The sequence below is a fragment of the Phoxinus phoxinus genome, assembly GCF_949152265.1.
Source record: "Phoxinus phoxinus genome assembly, chromosome: 8".
NCBI classification, from domain to species: domain Eukaryota; kingdom Metazoa; phylum Chordata; class Actinopteri; order Cypriniformes; family Leuciscidae; genus Phoxinus; species Phoxinus phoxinus.
Window position 1 is genome coordinate 8246014 of NC_136883.1, and position 12929 is coordinate 8258942.

General features: G+C 37.2%; 1 protein-coding gene across 4 annotated transcripts in view; it reads left to right on the forward strand.

Moving 5' to 3' along the window:
- Positions 1–12929, forward strand: part of vaspb (vasodilator stimulated phosphoprotein b) — a 45487-nt gene that overhangs the window by 17493 nt on the left and 15065 nt on the right. For all 4 annotated transcript variants that reach the window (XM_079621136.1, XM_079621137.1, XM_079621134.1 and 1 more), the window contains exon 2: positions 9140–9311. In XM_079621136.1, coding sequence (XP_079477262.1) covers positions 9140–9311 — 172 coding nt within the window. The remainder of the gene's footprint in view (positions 1–9139; positions 9312–12929) is intronic.

Below are 12929 nucleotides of genomic sequence, written 5' to 3' on the forward strand. Positions count from 1 at the left end.
CATCAGTTACTCAGTCTCTTATCACTCCATACCTGTATGACTTTCTTCTGTGGAACGTAAAAGATATTTTGAAGATGTCCTGGCCTTTGTTTTCCATATCAATGTCAATCAAATCTAAGATGATGCATCTAATGGTTAAAGATGGAATTTGACGGCTTCAAATGTTAACTTGCAAACTTTTTAGACTGTTAAGATATCATAATTAAAAGTCAGTAAAAAATATCAACAAAAAAAACGAATTACATGAAACAAGACAAAAAATACTATAGAACAAAGATGCAAATTAACTAAACAGTGCTTAAGGGTTTCAGATAGGCAAGGTCTAGTATTCAGGTACAGAAATTAAATAATCAAATTTAAAATAATACAGTCCATTGTCTTCATTAAACTAAAGAAGTGATTCAGTCAAGAGCAATGAGTCAGTTTTTTTTTTTTTTTTTAGGTTAAGAAACCCAAGTTCTTTTGTGAGAAAAAAAGCAAAATTATGAGTACAGAATTGTGTTCTCTTTTCCGTTTAGTTACGCTTTTTTATATCAAGGATGTCACGTTCTTTATTTGCTCTTTCATCATGTTTTTCTCTCTCTAACATGTCAGTATATGTCTTTAATTCGGGTTACATTCTGTTGCACTTACCTCTTTTTTTCCTCATGTGCAATATCATGCAGTACTTACTGCTTACTGCGCAATATTTTTATGTGCACTATTTGACTGTCGCCTTGATTGTGGCATATTGTTTATTTATGTATTGTACTGTATATTATTCTACTTAAATTACTGTGCTAAGCGGATATATTTACATGTAAAATCTCTTTTGAATTGCACGGTATGTATGCCTTCGCCATGATATATCGTCATGCCGCCCAACCTTAGTTTTCAAGTCATATTGTACTACTTTCATGGCGCTTGATTTGTTGTTTTGGAGTTTGACAGCACCAGTCCCCATTCACTTTTATTATATGGGAAATATAATAAACTTGTGAACCCTTAAAGAGATAGTCCACCCAAAAATGTAACTTTTGTTATCATTTTCTCACCCATGTTGTTCCAAACCTCTATGGCTTACGTTCTTCTGTAGAACATGCAGATATTTTCAAGAACATTGTGGTCCAAAGAACATTGGACCCCCCTGAGTTTCATTAAATAGACAAAAAAACACTGTAACATTTTTTAAAAATATATATATTTTTTGTGTGTGTTTTCCAAGTCTTACTGGTTTGAAACGATATGAAACATAAGTAAATAATGACAGAATTTTCATTTCCTCTTAAGATTTTCTTTGCCATAAATATGACCTACAATACATTTGAGATATTTATCCAAATCTTCATCATCTTCACAGAGATCTATGTTGTATATTTTCACTTAATCAAAATGAACCAAAAATACATGTCTGGAAAAACTATGTAAAATAAACCAAATGCTTCTAGTATCTGTGGAAAACTGTTGGTTGGCTTTCTCAGATGACCTGCTTTCTTCAGGCCCTTCCACAAAGTTTTTATTGGGTCATATCAGGAATTTGACTAGGCCTTTCCAAAAAACATGGCATTCTTCTGCTTTAACCACCTACAAAAACCCACGTTCCCATTATTTCTGAATGCAGTGTTTGCAGTGACTTGCTCCTTGCTATCCTGCCATAGATTTGGATCCTGCATCCTCAGGGATTAACCTTAGCCAATGTTTTTTTTCATAAACATTAAGTTAAAAGGCAGTAATAAAATAATGCTTTAATGCTTACAATTAGTTACAAAAGTTATTCAGTCGAGAGCAGATAGTGATTTTCTATGTCTTTTGTTCTCTAATTAACATGACAGACAGCAGCAGGAAAGTTAGACTACTGTCACTTTAAGAGCTTCATGCATGGATCCAATATACTCTTACACAACTTGCGTTATCTTTATCAACTTATTCGATTCCAAACCTGACCGTGTTTAACTGAATACTCAACAAGACGGGTATTTTGACATAGTTTTGTGTGTATTTGACCGTTTAAGGTTCGCGGCCACTCATTTTGGTACTTGCGACTCTCAAGCAGTTTGAGAGACGGCTTGTGCACGGCACTTGTATAGATCAGTGGTGCGTGTGCTTTCGGTGTGAACGTGAAACCTGCAGGAATTAGTTAAACTATGCGCAATACAAGCACTTTTTAACCGATGAGACGAGCGAGTGAGAGGAGGCGGGTGTGTGCCACTTCGCCATCGGAGAGAAGAGAGTGAGAATGTGCAGCTGACGTTATTGGCTGTGCCACTGGCAACAAAACGGGCCAATAATGCATAAAATCTGCGGATTCTGGTCCCTGGTCGATTGATCGGTGCATCAATAGATGTTACCCTGGAGTTCTTTAGCTATTAAACATCTTGCTTTTGGATTGTTTTTGTTGGATAACCACTATTAAATGGAGCACCTATGGACCTCATGAACCTATGAAAAGTGTTTGTAACTGTCTAACCTGGTAGAGCATCATTAACTTTTTTCATAGATCCTCAGAAATCTACTTAGACCGAGACATGGCAACTCTGGTCCTGTTTATGCCTGGTATTAGGATACGTTTTTGTCGATCTTATCAAAAGTGAACAACATTAAATACAGGTGTAAACAGGGTAAAAAATGTTTGAGCTTGTCCACTTTTGACCGCTTCCAGAGGTAGTGGAAAACGCATTCAAAAGTGGATTGCTTTCATAGTATAGATGCTCATGTGGTCGAATGGGGTCAAACAGCCACAAACTGACCTAATATGTAATCTTTGTTGGACAAGAAACAAGCAATTCAAACTTTGCTGTTGTACCAAATACACAGATTATGGTCGAAATCGCAGCTGCTTTCTTTATCCTTTTCATTCACCCGTGGTCCAGTTAACATGGATTCGTTCAGTCAATAATATTTGTGTCGTACTCACACTTCTGCAAAAGTGATGTAGAATGTGAGAAAATAAGACAGATGTGTCTTGATGAAATCTGAACAGAAGGAATCACATTTAAAACTCATCTAAATACGAGGTGGGAACAGGTCAACAGAAATTCTGTGTGGTGAGAACCAGACTACGATAATAAAGACCAATGATGATTCTTTCTGTAGAACAGGGCCACTAAACTCCCATTCATTAAAAGCAAATCCCTCTATCTTTTCTTACATTAAACAACAGTAAAGCCGAAAGTATACTTCAGCCATCCTTCGTGCAGCCCACTTTTGTGTCCAGGCGGTGGGCGTCCAACAGCGCATGTGCGAGTGACTTGAGCACTTGAAAACAAAGTCCACTAGACAGTGCGCGCACGCCGAACGCGTCTTTCTGCGCTCACGACCAAAGGAGCATACTTTGAAAGACTCGCGCGCTCAACTGTGCGCAAGACGAAGCAGAACGTGGAAAATGAAGTATACTCGGGCCTTCAATGAGTGATACGTACAAAGGCATTTTTATTTAAGGAATGGAAAAGCCACTTAGAATTGTGCTTGGGTTGTCTTGCATTTTACTGTTAAACTAGCTACCTGTTAAGGTAAGTTTTCTTGCCTGATTTGGTACTGCTTACAGAGAAAAACTTTAAAAGCTGTAGCCCGCAGCACTTCAAACAACAAGCTGAGACTTGTGAGAAAAGAGACATTAGAGCAAAGCGAGCTCTTTAGCTTTGCCTCGTCTCAGTCTTTGACAGGCATCACAGACTTTCCTTTTAAAGTTTAGTTTTGAATGACCAATTAAACTGTATTAACATGATTAAAATTGATTTTTTTATTATTTTATTTAGGTTCTGACACAGGAATTACACATGGTACTATCTAACAAAAATGGTACTATCTAACCATGCGATTGTCATATTTCTTGGAAATACCATTCTGATATGGTGGTGTTGGTTGTCTTGCTCAACATTATTCTTCCAGTAATGGGCTTGAACCAGTGACCTTAGAATTTCACCCATGGAAAGGACAAGTATCCAAATATGAGTACTTGGAAAAGACAGCAGTGGTTGATAATGAAAACAGTTTTTTCGACGTAAAAATATTTCACACCACTTCATTTTCAATTGACGGATGAAACCTCCTCACCTTCGAGTATTTGGTAGAATTCTATTTATTTATGGCAAATTTTGTTTTTGCTAATAAAATTAAGCAGCATAGTTAATATTGAATGATTTCAAATTCTTGTTATTTGTCCATTAATTTCCCTGAAGTCTTTGCCAGGTAATTTTCATGCCTTCTCTTATATATCATCAAAAGCTGTAAATTCTATCAATACCATTCCATGTTTGACCAGAGGATGTCTTTAGTCTAAGCATTCATTGAAATGTACGTAAAACCCACACAGAGTTAAAACAGTGTAAGCAAGACTTGACAGCTGATCTAAACAGCTATAAAGCAAGACCCTTCAAAATCCCACAGGTCCCTTGAGTTCACATTCTTTTCTTCCTTTGTCCAAACACCCATCTGCCAGTCTGCGTGTTTTATCCCCAGTGAGTCACTTGTAATTACACAGTGACCAGGCATTTAGCCCTTATCTTCTGCCTTTTGTGTTATTGGTGAGCTGGAGAACCAGGTGAGTGGAGGGGAACCGAACATATTTGAGGTGTTAAAGGAGAAATGAGGGAGGGAGAGAGAGTTTGAGACTTGACTCTACTTGTTAGTGTTCAAGGGCAGCTGTCTGAACAGCCTTATACAGACATTTCTTCAGCCGCGCTCAGCAGTTTCCGGTTAACTCCTTCTTTACTAAGAAACTGTGGCATTTTTTTGTGCTACGTAGGAGTAGTGTATTTTTAAAGTTGTGACGGCCTGTATGTTTTTTCAATTGCTGATATCACTATCTAGAGAGCAACAGTCTCAAACTTTGCACAAAGGATATTGCTGAAAGCAGAACTAAAAACAACATGGGCAAATATTGGACATGCCCAGTTAATCTTTCCGGATGATAAAGACGTTTGATATTGATTTGTTACTATGTTTGCCTTGGGACTTTCTTAGCTTCATCTTGTTTCCGAAACAAAGTCCAGCTTGTCTTGAAGTCATTTACCCAATAAAACTCGGGATGAACAATATGTTGCCACCCTAAACAGCACCCATGGTTATCGGTCTGCAGAAACAATTAAACATCCAATATTGGCCAATACTGATAAATCAAAACAATATATATTACAATACAATGTATTATATATTCATATTACATCTGTTTCAAAGTGCCTTTATTCGTTTTGATGAGCAGTTTGCATTTGCATATGTTAAACGAAGGCAATTGCTTATGTACAGTGTGTGTGTGTGTCTTCCTCATCATTAATAATTCACTGTACACACTGTTTCGTTCCTAGTTCTAGCTCGGCCTTCCCATATTAAAAATGTATGTATTTCCCATAACAGTATGGCTGTCTGTAGAGTCTGAGCCAAGTTCATCCTGATCTCCCTCCTCTTTCACTCATCCTCTTTATCTTCTCTGTGATTTTCTTTTATCCCGTCTTTCCTTCCATCTGGCTAACCAAAGCTCCCTCCTCCAATAGTAATCAACATCTGGGCTCGAAGTGTGTGTGTGTGTGTGTGTGTGTGTGTGTGTGTGTGTGTGTGTGTGCGTGCATACATGCACTCGGCAGACCATATAGTCTGTCCTTATTCGGCATTTCTAGGAGAAGGAAGTGGGCTGTGGCCTCAGTGTGATGTCACAGGAAGAGGAGATTATATCACAGTTTGGAGGAAATGAGGAGGGAGAGCATGTTGAAGATATGTATTTTTTTTTACAATGGCTTCATATTTCTTTCTTTATACCTTTAAACACCTATTATGAATAGATTCTATTTTGTTACCCTTGTTCCAGAAAAAATATTTTTAATATAAACAAATAGTGAAATATTAAAAGCATTCTAATTTGTGTGAAAATCATTTATATGCCCCCCCCCCCCCCCAGAAATTACTAATAGTTGTTATATAATAATAATTAAGTCGTTAAATGTCGCTCAGTTTTGCCCATAATAAACTTTTTATCCAGTATTATCAAATATTATTATTGTCTTCAATTAGACAGCAGTGTCGAAGAAATGTGAAAAATCTAAATAACTTTTTTTTTTTTCAAGCTGTAATTTTGTCAAATAATTTAGATGGTGTTAGAATATTTTATTTTGTATACTTGGGTTACAGAGGAGTGCCAAAAATCTTAAAGGGGACATGAACTGCATTTTAAAAAAAGTTTTATAATGTTCTTTGAGGTCCACTTATCATGTAAGCAAGTTTTTTTTTTACATCACAAACCCTCTCTTAAAAACCCTCTCATTTCACACTCTCTTTAAAACACTTTGTTCCTATAGGCGTGCCGCATTCAAGACTTGGAAATAAGCGCTCACTGCTATGATAGGGTATCAGTTTTGCATGTTAAAATACATTTCAACGTCCCCGCCATTACTGGTGTGGAATTGTTCTGTAACCTTCCAATGCTGAAAAATGGCAGGCATACATGTTTGAGCTTGAGTCTGATCCCAAACCAGAAGACAACAACATACACCTCAAATACTAAAGATACTCCTATCTACGACAGTGTGCTAATTAATCATCTTTATTTAAATTTATTCCTTCTGTATTTGTGAGGTAATTATTACATTATAATAGTGTTTAAACAAAGACGCTACAGAAAGGTGTTTGTCAAAACATGGTTAAAACATTTGCCAACTGTGAAACATTTATGTGTATTACATATGGTTTATGCTTGGTTGTTTCAAATAAACATAGGATGTGATAAAAGACACTATAATAGAACAAATATCTTCTAATTCTGTTGTGATGCGTCATGCATGTCCAGTGTTGTTGGGAGACAAATTAAATAAGCTAATGAGAGCGTGAAAAGTGTTTTAAAAGAGTTTATTTTCTGTTCTCAGGGCTAGTGTCTATGAAACCACTAATCGTCCATTCATCATGTTCTTCTTCCTCTGTACAGAAACCTTCAGAAGTCTGCTATTAGTTGAGTAATTGTGCATGTAGGTGAAAAGATTTAATTTAATAAGCATGGAGGAATGTGAACATGGAGCCAGTGCTGTGTCCGATTCATTTCTCTAGAGACACTATAAACAGTCCAGGAACAAATGTGCCGCCATATGCGCACACTACGAGTAAGGTGATGTCAGTATGACATCACAACCCTTGCCTGATGACATTCTTGTCCTTATTTGTATATATTTGTGACGGACAAATCCAGCTGTGTTTTTCCATCCGCTGTCAGCAGAAATCTGAAAGGATTTGTTCAGCCAAAAACCGTCATTTTTGTACTGTGTTTTGTCATGTTGTTTCAAATCACTATTCTAAAATCACAACACAAAAGTAGAGATTTTGATCTCTCCGTTTGTGTTGACTGAGTAAATAGAAGTAGAAGTAGAATTCAGGGCTGAACATTGGCCCAGATTTTTACTTGCCCTGTCAATATCTTTGTCTTTTATTTTCTCCCATGTAACCTCGTATTTTAATAAATAATGTTATGACACTAAAATGTTAGATCCCAGTGAAATTTCATAATTCTCAATTCCATTTTTTTATTCCACAAAAAAAAAAACTAACCTGTCTATTAGTGTTTCAAAAATTATGAAAGACAAGTAAACTGTCAGTAATAAAAGAAAGTACAAACAAATTACAAGCAAAAGCAGAAAAAAATACAATAGGACAAACATACAAATGAAATAGTGCTTTAATTTTTTCAGGTGAGTCTAACAGTATTACATTTGAGTATTTCTTACCTGAATATTATAGTAATCAAATGCAAAATAACACTGCAAGGTCTTCACTTTATAAACCAAATATGGACTAATTCTTATTAAAGCTACGGAAGCTATTCGGTCAATAGTGGACAGAAAGCCGTCTATCAACCAGCACATGCGATCCAAATTGAGTTCTCTTTTGCATATTTTTGCGCTTGAATCGGTTTACAGTGCACCTATTATGTTTTTTTCCAATATTACCTTTCATGTGGTGTGTAATATAGCTGTTTGTGAATGTAAAAGGTTTGTAATGTTTTAAAGATCAAAGTGCATGAGAAATAAATGTATTGTCTCCTTAAAGAAAGAATCAATTTAGTTAAAAAAAAAGTGCAAAAAGGAGTCGTTAGCAATTCCAGTTTCACTTCCTGTTATATACCTCCGTAACAATAGGGGCATTCACACGGGGTAGTTAAAGGAACTCTGTTAACTGGCCACGCCGGTCTCCCGAGAACTAAATGCCCCATAGGGCCATTCTCCTGGTTGCATCACATTGCCAGTAGATGTAATTGATACAGTAAACCCGGCACCTGACCGGTTCATATCACTATCAAGTGCTGAGGAAGAGCTGAGATTTAGATATAGGAATGTGCATTTAATTTCCCACAAGCACTGTAATTGGTAGACCAATCACAACAGACTGGGCTGTCTGACCAATCAGAGCAGAGCAGGCTCTCGGAAAGGAGGGGTTTAAAGCGACTGAATCTTCTTTTTTACTGTCTATGCTTCAAACAAGTCGTTTTCAGACTTTTTGAGAAATGAGGTGATGTGCAATGTTTAATATGAGAAAATTAAAGGGATTTTTAACCTTAGATGCATGTAAACCTTTTGTTGGAGACCAAAATTAGGAACCTTTAAAATGGTGTAATATGGGCACTTAAATATCGTTTGAATGCATAAACTGTAAAACTTTAAAAATTGCAAATGAAATGCAGTACTGGCCTGATCGGGACACTGACAATTCCGTCAACTGCCCAGATCGTCTTTTACGGTGTCTCCGGGCCATCGGGCAGTCCTTATTGTCGAGCCCTGGAATTTCCATTTGAACTGTTCCTTCAAGAACAGGCTCTGTTTGTGCATGTATGTAATGTGTGAGAATGTGATACGCGGTCAGTTTGAAGTTTCTAGAACCTGCTTTCTCTCCTGAGCAGCGGAATGTTGAGCACTTCCTTTCTTTGTCTGCCCCCATTGTTGGTACTTGCTGGGCTTGTTTCGATCAGACAGACTTCTCCTCCTACCTCACACATTTCTAACCACACTTGTCTCTTTGTTCATTATGCCTCAGTCTCTCTTCTCCCTCTGTTTGTCATCCTTTTCCCAGTGTACAACCCCTGTTTTCCGTTTCACTTTCTTGCAGTTTCAAAAGCAGTTTTATTGAAATAAAAGGGTGATGCTGTAATGTCATCTCTGTCTCTCTCTCTTTCTTTCTTTCATATGCACAGTGAGTCAAGTATCTGTCAGGCGCGGGCCACTGTGATGATCTATGAGGATGGCAATAAGAAGTGGGTCCCAGCAGGCGCGGGCCCCCAGGCTTTCAGCAGGGTCCAAATCTATCACAACCCAGGCAATAACGCCTTCCGAGTGGTGGGACGCAAAATGCAGACCGACCAGCAGGTAAACAAACTACAGTCAGACACATGTAGCTTGTAGTTGTGGACAAAAAAACATTTTTCAGTGAAGGTAATACTGCAGGTAGGTGACGCATAACTGGAAATAAAATTATTCCGAACTTTGCCTCAAGCAAACACTTTAAAATAGTTTTCAAGAACTGACTTAATAACTTTTTTTCACTGTTAAAGACCAGCAGCACATGCTGCAGTCTAATACTGGGTTGTTAAAGGGATAGTTCACCCAAAAATGATACATTTTCTGACCCTCTTGTGTTTCCAGTCCTGTATTTTTTCCCCCTACAGAACACAAAAAGAGAAATTTACCAGGTCTATTCTGTGTGCATTTGAGAAATGAGGTGATGTGCAATGTTTAATATGAGAAGGCCCTGGGGGCCATACTGGGATGTTGAGCATCAAAAATGAGCAAAAAAAAAAAACTATACAAATATATACAAAGGTGCTCCATAAAGGAATTCATTTGAAAATACAAGTGATCCCATCAAAACACTTTTTTCAAAACACTGATTTAAAGTTTCCCCTTATGCTTTTTCGAATTTTACCTTTCATGTGTGTAATAAAACTGTTTGCTAAAGAGGTGGTTCAGGATTTTGGACATCAGACCTCATTTTCAAGTTAGCCTGGTTTTTATTCATCAGTGGAGACCGTTTTCAGAAAATTTCATCCAGTCCTTCCAGTTGCATAGTTCACCGGTGCTAGGCTAGCGCGAGTCAACGGTATATGCTAGCCTGCCATTAAAAACAGTTTTACCCACTCCACAGTACACCAAAAGAAAATAAATTATAACGCCAGACTGTCGATGTAAATGTCTATTGAGAGAATAATGTTAGAAATCAAAGTACTCTTGCATCTCAATGATCGCATTACATTTACAGGAACTAGTTTCTCAGCAGCGGCGGAATTTTTCTTTGCTCCGGTTATTAGTACTGCGTCAAAGTAAACACAGAACAGAAGCACACTACAGTCGGGACGTCTAGCTAGCTAGTAGTAGCCTTGATATTGAAAACATTCGGTCGTAAACTAAGGAATTCTCTACTGCATCTCCAATGGCTGCTGTCTCTACAGACTTTCTTTCTCTTTCTGCCCTTTTAGCATCCATCTCGATTAGTTCTTCGCCTGTGTATTCCGGCTCATACATGTACGGTTTGTTGAATAAAACACATTCCTCGTCTTCATCGTCTCCAGAGTCTGAAGCATTGGCATGGCTTTCAAACGTGGCCATAGTCCTATGTTGATTTCTTGGTGAAATATACTCTGCTTTTGTAGTGATGAGTGTCAGCGGCAGGTAAATACACTTGCGTGATCGTCATGTGGACCGGCTCTCTCGGTTGCCTAGGTAACTTAATATCACTCCGCCGCTGCTGTAGACTGTGCTAATAAATACAGGGAACAAAGTATAACTATTGCAATGTGATGAAAGGGTAGTTTGATTTCTAACATTATTCTCTCAACAGACATTTACATCGACAGTCTGACGTTATAATTTATTTGCTTTTGGTGTACTGTGGAGTGGGTAAAACTGTTTTTAATGGCAGGCTAGCAGATACCGTTGACTCGCGCTAGCCTAGCACCGGTGAACTATGCAACTGGAAGGACTGGATGAAATTTTTTGAAAACTGTCTCCACTGATGAATAACAACCAGGATAACTTGAAAATGAGGTCCAATGTCCAAAATCCTGAACCACCCCTTTAATGTAAAAGGTCTGCACATTTTTAAAAATCAAGGTGACTGACATTATACCTTCTTTTGGATAATTTCAATTCTGTTTGGTTGTCTGGTAAAAAAAACATCTTGGAAAGAAGCAACAGTAATTCCTATACCTAAACCAGGAAAAGACCATACTAATCCAAGTAACACTCTGCCAATTGCTCTTACCATTTGTAAAACCATGGAAAGGATGGCAAATAATCATCTTGTCTGGATACTGCTATTAAAGAAACAAATAAGTGACTACCAGTGTGGTTTTAGATGTGGAAAGAGCACTTTGGATGAACTGAATAGATTAGAATCATATATCCGAGATGGTTTTATTAGAAAAGAACAATGTCGCTGTTTTGTTTTTTTATCTGGAAAAAGCATATGATACAACTTGGTTCAACTTTTTGGCTAGTATAGATATTGCAGAGTCCAAATAGGAAACACTTTATCAAATTTACCCAAACAAGAACTTGGAGTTCCTCAGGGAAGCATACTCTCGGTCATTCTTTTCAGTCTTAAAATGAATGGCATTATTAATATCGTTGGATCCAATATATTCTGCACCTTATATGTGGATAATCGTTGCATCTGTTACAGAGGGAAGGATTAATTGAAAGACAATTACAGTTATGTATTTACAGGATTAATCGGTGGTCAATAGAAAATTATATATATATACCGATCAAACACGTTCTTTTTTGAAAGAAAACAATACTATTATTAGTATAATAAAAATTATTATAATAAATAATACATCTGATAATTCAGCTTTGCCGTCACAGGAATATATTACATTTTATATTATTTTAAAATAGAATTTTGCATTGTTATAATATTTTACAAATTGAATGTTTTTACTGTATTTTTCAAATTTAGATTTGTATAATGTTGCCCCATCATTTTCATTAAAAACCAACTTAAAACTCACGTTGTTTGACTTAAGTGTCCTATTTGAATATAGTGCACAAATCATATGGGCTTTTTGTTTAGTAATTTTTGAAGTGTAACATCCTCCGCATCCATCCACTTTGCAGCCTGGACATTCTACTAAACGTCTGTCACTTGATGACCGAAATGTAATGTTTGAGTGAAATAATATACAACTGACAGAATGGAAATAAATTCTATATTTCCCAGTTTTACAGTCCATCCATCACCTGTATCCTTCTATCTTGAGTTCTCTCTTCCCTCTCCCAGCTCTGTCGCCCTCTATACGCACAGACACGAATGCTCTCCAGAGTTGACTACTAAAGTAGATGTTGTTTCCTGTAAGATAGCCAAACCATTTCCTGTGCCAGTTAGGCCCTCCTCCCCCATTCCCATGTCTCTACCTCTCCCGTCCATCTGTCTGATTCCTCAAACTCATTTTTCTTTGTCTGAATGACTCGGTGACTTTAATCTCTTTCCCTCACTGTTTCTCAGAAGTGTCTGCTTTCTTAGTTGGTTCATGTGTATTTTGATGACGGTGCCTCTGTGTGGATGGCATGTTGAGCTACTTTTCTTCTCTCTTCCCTTTCTATCCGCCGCTCTGCTTTGCGGAATTCATGATTGTAATACAAACAGAGAAACCAAGTGTCAGCAAATTCACTGAAGACAAACACACACACACACACACACACACAGAATTAATAAAAAAAATTTTTTACTGTACAAAATGTATTTCCAGTCCCCTAACCCTAAACCTACTCAGCACAGAAAACTTTCTGCATTTTTACATTTCCAAAAGACATAATTTAGTATGATTTACAAACTGATTTCTTCATGGGGACCAAAAAAATGTCTCCACAAGGTCAAAGATTTCTGGTATTACTATTCTTATTCTAATTCTTATAACATAGGGAATCCCTGAAACACACAAACATACACATACACGCACACACACACAAACACACACACACTCATGT